Source organism: Arachis stenosperma, chromosome 2 (genome assembly GCF_014773155.1).
Source record: "Arachis stenosperma cultivar V10309 chromosome 2, arast.V10309.gnm1.PFL2, whole genome shotgun sequence".
Lineage (NCBI taxonomy): Eukaryota > Viridiplantae > Streptophyta > Magnoliopsida > Fabales > Fabaceae > Arachis > Arachis stenosperma.
The window spans coordinates 16,226,141-16,234,686 of record NC_080378.1 but is presented as its reverse complement, the minus strand read 5'-3'; the positions used below and the strand labels follow the sequence as shown (position 1 = coordinate 16,234,686).

At 31.0% G+C, this 8,546-nt stretch overlaps 2 protein-coding genes across 2 annotated transcripts; one reads left to right on the top strand and one right to left on the bottom strand.

Moving 5' to 3' along the window:
* Positions 1-635: 635 nt before the first annotated feature.
* On the top strand, positions 636-5,342 carry LOC130960265 (zinc finger CCCH domain-containing protein 1). Its single transcript, XM_057885632.1, has 4 exons — positions 636-888; positions 3,491-3,673; positions 3,786-4,615; positions 5,007-5,342. Exons 2-4 carry the CDS (start codon positions 3,619-3,621, stop codon positions 5,112-5,114), a joined length of 993 nt encoding a protein of 330 aa, XP_057741615.1. The 5' UTR covers positions 636-888; positions 3,491-3,618; the 3' UTR covers positions 5,115-5,342.
* Positions 5,343-7,477: 2,135 nt separating this feature from the next.
* On the bottom strand, positions 7,478-8,227 carry LOC130962563 (18.1 kDa class I heat shock protein-like). The gene has a single exon (XM_057888762.1). The coding sequence runs from the start codon at positions 8,112-8,114 to the stop codon at positions 7,611-7,613; it is 504 nt and encodes a 167-aa protein (XP_057744745.1). The 5' UTR covers positions 8,115-8,227; the 3' UTR covers positions 7,478-7,610.
* Between the last annotated feature and the right edge of the window lie 319 nt (positions 8,228-8,546).

Genomic DNA, 8,546 nt, shown 5'->3' with positions numbered 1-8,546 from the left:
AGAACCATCTAGAGTATTCTCAAACACTCCAGAAAACTATACAAACACTGTTAAATCTAACCTTCTAAAAATTTACTGCGACATTATGTTTTAAATATTAATATTAATATAATATATCTAAATATATTAAAATTAAAGTATGTAAAATATATTTTTAAATAAATAAAAAATTAAAAGTAAACTATTTTTTTATATTTATTTTTTATCATTTTATAACATATAATATATAATATATATAAACCTAGTTATTAACTTTTGAATATTGGCTATTTTCTTTTTAAAGTTGATATGTATTTAGTATTTACACAAAATTATAAGATTTTGGTTAATATTATATTAACTTTTAGTTTGTATATTTTAAGATTTATACTAAAATAAATTCATATTTTATATGTTTATTTATAATTTATATATTATTTTATTATAATTTGATTATTTGGATTCAAGTACAATTGAATCAATTAAATTTCTAATTAGTTAAAATAGTTGGATAATCGATTCAATTATTAAAATCTAGTTAAAAAAGACCCAACAGTTAACCGGTGAACCGGATAAACGAGTAATGGTTCTGCCGGTTTGGCCGGTTTTGTTTTTGACAAAATTTAAGCCTTGCCATAACCCTAACAGTAGCAGCATTCATCATCCAGGCAACTTCCTCCCAGTTTGATCCCTCGGCCAGCTCCGGAAGTCACTGTCACCGGCACTGTCCCAGCTGCTCACCTCGCCTGCGTCGCTGGCCTCGTCCGTGTCGGTGTGGCCGTTCAGAAGGCACATAGAGGAAGTTTCTCCTTCCTTCTCTTTCTCTGTAATCGAAGGAAGTTCCGCCGTCGCCGACATCGTTACTCCATTCGACCTCTCCTCCTGCATCGCTACTCCGTTCAACTCCTGGTAAGACATTTTGACGCTCTCAATTTCTGCATTGAATTTGCTTCATGATTCATGGATTTGATTAGTAATTTTCACTTCTTGTTGATGGTTGCCGGTTGCTGTCTTTCCTGTTGGGTTTATTAAAATTTTTGCTATTGCCTAGTTCTTCATCCTGCTGGTTGCTGTGGTGTTCATTTATTGATGTTGTGTTGTACATGTTTAATGATTAGTTAATTAGTTGAGTTCCTAATAACTAAATTGCTGTTGTGCTCGTTATTAATTTTTTTTTTTTTTTGCTATATTGTTATTGCTTATTGCTGCCTAGTTGTTCTTGCTAATGGTTGTTTTGTTCATTAGGGAATAAGTGGGTATGAGTAATTAGGGCAATTACATCCCTAAAAATGATTTTGGTGAATTATTCGAAATTTGGACCAATTTGTGCTTCCCTTCCCTGAATTTTGAAGATAGATATACACTAAGCTTTTTTTACTGCACCAACTTAAACCTCTTCACAAACTTGAAATTATTCTGTTTACATGTTCACCAAAATAAAATTTTCGTTTTTTTAATTTATTTAATCTTATTTTGTTCAGGTCATCTTCTATGCTAACTTTTTATTTGTGACTATCCGGTTTCCTTTTCTTTGTTGGGTACCCATGAAATTAACTGTCTTTGGAGAAGAAGGTGAATGAGAAACTTGTTTCTCTTTGTTTCTCTTCATGGTTTAATGCCTCTTGACCCTTTGCTTTTAGTTGAATTGTTTTTAAATATGGCCACCCATTATTATAATAATTTTTTGATGTCTCCTTTTCTTTTTTTTTGTTAAAAAATCTGTCATAGATTAGTCACTTGTAATTATATTGTGTTGTTTGATTCAAACTTAATCTAATATTTGTAAAGCATGCAAAGTTGCAAACCCCTTTGGCACATAGCTGAATCTTTGTCTAGAATTGTCATCTTGTAAGATCTAATCTTGTAAAATGACTCATGACTTTGAATGTTTTTTTGCCCTCATATGTATAAGATATAATCTTTTAAAACGACTCATGACTTTTGATTTTTTTTTTTTTTTGGTGCTGAGCATTTCTTTGGTAAGCATTGGAACTTTAGCATTACCCACTTTGTTTTCCTCTTGCAATTGTTGTGAGAAATAGCGATTCTTAATCTTTTAAAAAAAAAAAAAAGATAAACAACAAAACCTTGCCTTGCATCAAAATTGTGGTCAAGTTGCTATTTTTGTATTTTTAATTTGTGCACTGAGAATTAAGAGTCTACTGAAGATTTGTAATCAAAATTTCTTTGACATAAAAGATTAATTGTTTTATACATGTTGCTATTTTCGAAACAAAGCATTGGTAGATGAATTAGTTATGTTCTACAAACCAACTTCATTGAACCTCATTTGTAGTATTCATTTTTATTTTGTTACTTGCAACTTCTGAGGTTAGTCATGGATAATATGACTTTGAAACTCCGTCCTATGTTCCTTTATCAATGACTTTGGAACTGTGGCTTGTACTCTTGATCCCTGTTAGTCACAACAAAATGAATTAAAAGCGTGTTATCTGTGTATAAGAGCATAGAAGATAAAAATGCATTCCTAAAGAAATGACTTTTGTAGGTTCTCCAGAAAGAAAATACTCTTGGGACTTATGTTTCTTTCGTAGCCTTAATGATAGGGAATCCTCTAACCTTTTGATTCTCTTCCCTCATGGTTTTTCTTTATATCCTATCCCTGATAAAAGGATTTGATCTATTGACTCCTCTGGTATTTTAGTTGTAAATCCTTCTTCAAATTTCTTACGCCTTCCTCTAACACAAGTTCTTTCCGTCTAGACAAGCCCATTTGGAAGTCCAAAGCTCCCGCTAAAGTCAAATATTTTATGTGGACAGCTGTGCTTAACAGAATTGATGGCAATGACTTCTTGTAGGTTTGATGACTAAATAAGGCTATCTCCCTTGATGTGTGTATTATGCATGGGACATCTTTAGAGTCAAATTCACATCTGTTTTTGCATTGCTCGATGGCTAATTTCTTATGGAACAATTTGTTTAGCATCTTTGATGAATGTTGGGTGTGCCCTGCAAATCTAGATATAATTTTATTGACTAGGTTTATTGGGTTTGGTACTTGAAAAGAGGCAAAATTATGTGGAATAGTGCAATTTTCCCCACTATTTGGGCTATTTGGTTGGAGTGTAACTCACACGCCTTTAATGACAGATTCTTTGATAAACATGTCTTGTAGGATAGGATTAGACACTTAGCATCTATTTGGTGTAAGCTCATGATCTTTTTAGTGGAGTTTCTCTCTCAGACATGTTGAGAGATTGGAGTGCTTTACTTTTTTGATAGGCCTTTGTTTTGTGTTTTGCTTTTGTATAAGGAAAGTGTATTCCCCTCCCCCTTTTTGAATTTTTTTCTCTTAATGGGATTATGATTTTATCAATAATAATAATTATTTTATTTTTTCGCCATTGTCTTTTCATGCTTTTGCATGCTACCTTCGATTATTTTCATTCCAAACTTGTAAGATATTATAGCTCCGTTTTTGTTTTGCTTTATTTCACCATCTATCACAACCATTATTGAATAAAGTTTCTAACTTGACATTGTCTTGCAGATTGGCTTTCATAAGGGTTCTTCCGTACCAAATAAAGTCAGTGGAACCGGCAATATCCTGAATATTTTCAAAATCAGTTGCTTCTCATTGTGGCACAGCAGCAGAATAGTTGTGGCTGAATTCTCAGTATGGCAGATTCTGATGAAGTGGCAAAATCTGCTGAAAACCAGCAAACAGAGCAAGGTATACGAGGTTATTTTGTATATTACTTTTTATTCTCTGTCTTTTCATTATCTGCTTCCGTGCTTGTTATAATCCTCAATTATTATTCTTCGCTACTTTTGTGAATTTTCAGTGTGCAGCTTCTTCAGGAAACCAATCAATAAGAAGAATATAAGGAAACGTGCTATTGATAGTGAAGATGAGGGCGATGATTCAAAAAATGAAAACTCTTTGTTGCATGCTCAGAAGAAGGCTCCGAAGCCTGACAATAAGTTGTACTTTTCAACTGGCCCCTCGAAAAGCTCTGTGTCTACTGACCCAAGTGAAGAATCTGAAAAAACCGGTTTTCATTTCGAGTCTTCGAAAGAGATTCAAGTTCAACATGATAGCAAAGCAACAGCAACTCTAGAGACAGAGACTGACTTTTCCAGAGATGCTCGTGCGATCCGTGAACGAGCTCTTAAGCAAGCAGAAGAGAGTTTGAAGGGGAAAGGCACAAGTTCTGAGGATGGCAAACTATATAAGGGAATGAACAGTTACAAAGATTACAAGGCCGGCTTCCGGAGAGAGCAAACAATTGCTAGCGAAAAGGCTGGTGGTTCACATGGTCCTCTCAGGGCTTCGGCTCATATAAGAGTTTCAGCGAGATTCGATTATCAGCCTGATATATGTAAGGATTACAAGGAGACTGGTTACTGTGGGTATGGTGATTCCTGTAAGTTTATGCATGATCGAGGGGATTACAAGTCTGGATGGCAGTTGGAGAAGGAATGGGATGAAGCTGAGAAGGCAAGGAGGATGAGATTGGCTGCGGGTGAAGATGCGGACGAGGAAAGTGCTGATATATCTGATAGTGACGATGAAGATGCATTGCCATTTGCATGTTTTATTTGTAGGAAGCCTTTTGCGGATCCTGTTGTAACCAAGTGCAAGCACTACTTCTGTGAGCATTGCGCCTTAAAGGTATTGCAATTGTTGGAACAACAATGTTACTGTACACAAAAAATAGCTACCAAATTCGTCACTGATATAAAATACACATTGAAAATGAGTGAAACAATATATGTAACTGTACATGGATATAGAGTGGCTGATTTGGCGGTTAATTTTTTGTGTGCAGTTATTATGCATTCTATTCCCATCTTCTATACATGTAAAGTTAACATAGAAGAAGTGGGTGGTTATGGATCGCAATTGAATGTTTCAATATGTGATTCAGCATTTAAAATTAACATTTTTTATTTACTTATTCTAGTCTGATCTCACCAGGTTATACAATTCAACTTCGATTAAATTGTAAAAGTTATTTGATATGTATTAATTCTAACCGTTTTCCCAATGTTTTATTCTGCAGCATCATGCAAAGAACAAGAAGTGTTTTGTGTGCAACCAACCAACTCTCGGCATTTTCAATGTTGCCCATGAGATACGAAAGAAGATGGCTGAGGATAAAGATAAATGATTCCCTCTTTACATAAGGCATGATTAAGAGCAACACTGTGTAATGATTTGAAAACAGCATAGGGATTAGGCATGTTGTATTTCGTTGTCTGAATAAATCGTTAGAATGTAGAGGAGTCACGTGTTTTTGCTTCAAGAGACATTGATTCTACATGATGGAGTTCTTGCAATGTATCTGTACTAAATTTTGAATAGATCAACGTGTAGGGGGTTGTCTTGTGAGTTAGAATTTTGAGGGGAGTTGTAGTGTAAATGTTCAAAACTGAATTCTACAAAATTTTTATAATATACTTTTAAATTTAATTAACTTGTGTTTTAAAGTATAACAATACAAGATTTTTAAATTTTATATATTTCATATATTAAAAACATCAAAGAAATTATTTTATAATTTTTTTAAATTATATAGTTAGAACACGTTACTTGTTAGTAATATTTTTTTTTGAGTAAAATGGTCAATTTTTTTTGTTTTTAAAATTAATTTTTTAACCATTTTTTTAATTAAATTCGTTTTTAACGTCATATCAACAAACTCTAATGACAGACGGAAGTGATTACATGTCCAACTTAAAATCAGCAAACATCATTCTATTTAGAGAAGGAACAATTTAGAAAATGAGCAATTTTTAAAACCGAGGTTCATAATTTACTCTATTTTCTAATTGAAGCTTGGATGCCATTAAAATTTTATAAAGCTGCGTTTGTTTTTAAAGACAGGACATAACATGACACTGAAATCGAGACAATAGGACGAAAACACTAAAAATTATCTTTTGTGTATTGTATTTGGATACGATGGACAAGACACTAATGTAATGTCTAGTATTATGTTTGGATATATATAAACAAGACTAAAATATTATATGAAATGACTAAAATAATCCTGTGATTTCAAATTTTCTATATCAATACAAATTAATTTAATAAAAAATAAAAGTACGTAAGAGTACAAACAGAATTTGAAAAAAATATTTGAAGAGGCAAAAAATTTTAATAAAAAAAATATTTTAGTATTTATATTAAAATAAAATTTATAAATATAATTATTTTATTTTAAAATTTATTATTAATATGTAAAAATACATATGGTTAAGATTAACAAAAAAAATAAATTTGAATTTGATTAATAAAAATTTTTGTTTAAGTTAATAAGCCAAATTAATTTTAAATAAAAAATTAATTTTTAAAAAAATTCATTTTTACATGAAAAAATAATTAATTTTTGCATATAAAAATTATTTTTATTAAAAAAAAACTAATTTTTTTATCTAAAAACTGATTTTTCTTTAATAAAAAATTAATTTTTCTTTAAATTATATAAAATCAATTACAATTTATAAATTATTTTTTAGCATTTTAAAAGATCAATTTTACTTTTGATAATATTTATCTTTCAAAAGTTTTAAGATTAATTATTTTTGTTATTATTTTTATTACAAATTAAATAATATAATATAAAGTTAAAATGGTATTGAAGTAAAACGATAAAAAGAAAAGAATTATCTACCCCAATAAAAAATTCTACAGAAAGGAGAGAGTAGCTGGAAAAGAAAGAGATAGAGAAAGAACAAGAAGAAAAAAAAGTATCTCTGAACAACGCAATAGAAAAAATAAGAAGGGATAATAATGGAAAAAAAGGAAAACAAAATTTATAAAATTCTCCGTGTCCACTCTTCCAAATTTCGTATCCATCATTGTCCTTCGTGAAAGAGTAAACACAAAAGTATAAAAAATTGTCTCGAAGACAATATGTCCACTGTCCATATCTCTATTTCTAAACACTTTTTAAACAAATGTTATCCATGTCTCCGTATCCTACCCCAAAAACAAACGCTACCTAAGATTAATTAACATTAACCATTTTGGATGTGGTACGAAACGTAACCACTCTGAAACAATTTAAGGACTAATTTTAGTACATATAAACTCAACTTTAATATGCTAATTTACAATTATGATGAAACTATTGGCACTCTAAACTTACAATTAGAAATCTACCTGACCTAATCATATCCAATTATAAGTCTTGTGGTTTTGTAGAAATAAAAATTTAAGAAAAGAGAAGGTAAGTGAACTTAACAGGGAATAATATAAATGACAAAATACTCCAGAAGTATATTTGGTTTGATAAATTGAACTAAACGTTTAATCAATATATATATATATATATCAAATAGAACATATTTATCATTTGTATTTTTTTAAATTCATCCGAAAATTGTAGTATTTCAAGATTTAATAGCTACTTACTGTATGTATTGCAACAACAAAATGAGCAAATAAAGGCAACTTTGAGGGTGTGCATTTTAAATACAGCCAATTCACTTTAATCAATCCATTAGAAGAGTTCATCATTAAGCCTCATACAGGGATTGCAACACCAATCAATAAGGATCTTCCAAACTATGTTATACACATGAATACATTTGAAATAGAAAATAAACACAAAGCCACACACAAACACCAACCCATTAAAGCTTTTGATCAAACAAACATTCTAAGCTTTGCAACAAACAAAACGCCCAATCCCTTTATTATTATTATTAGCACCAACACCATGTTCTTGTTGTTCTATGTGAACCACTTTCTTGTGGCTCTTGTGCTTCTTCTTACTCTCATCCTTAGCCACTGTTATCGACAACACCCCATCACGCATTGATGCCTTAATATCATCGACTTTCGAATTCTCCGGCAACCTCAACTCCCTCGAAAATACCCCACATGTCCCTACTCTCTCCCTGCAATGCCACGTCAGCATCTTTTTCTCTTCTTCTTCATGTTCTTGTTCTTTTCTCTCTGCTCTGATGCATATTACTCTGTCTTGGCGTAATTCGAGGTTCACATCCTCCTTGGTGAAACCCGGAAGATCGATTTCGAAGATGTGGGAATTACGTGTCTCCTTCCAATCCATTTGGGTGTTGGATTCAAACCCCATTATGTCTGAGAAAAAGCTTGAATCGTATAGGCCATTTTGGCTAACAAGTTTTTGAAACAGGGACATTTTGTTTCTTCTTCTTTTAATTTTCTTTCTCTGTTGATTTGGGTTTCTTGCTTCTCAACTATATAAGAGTGAAGTGTGAAAGTGGCATGTTTCTTGAAAATTCTGGATTTCAATAGCTTTCTCCCGAACCCCAACACTGATTGCCGGAATCAAAAATAAAAATAATTTTTTATATACTAAAAATCAACCACTAAATAAATTAATATATATTTTATATATAAATATATATAATATTTAATTTATTTTTAAAATTTATTCTATATATATATATATGGATGGTTAATTTACGGTAATACTTAGTGCTTTAGTATATATCAATATTTATTCAATAATAATTTATAATTATATTTATTGAAATTTATACATATAAAGCACCTAATTTTTATTTATATCTATAAAAGATAAATACTTTTGTTGAATTGTTATATCTGT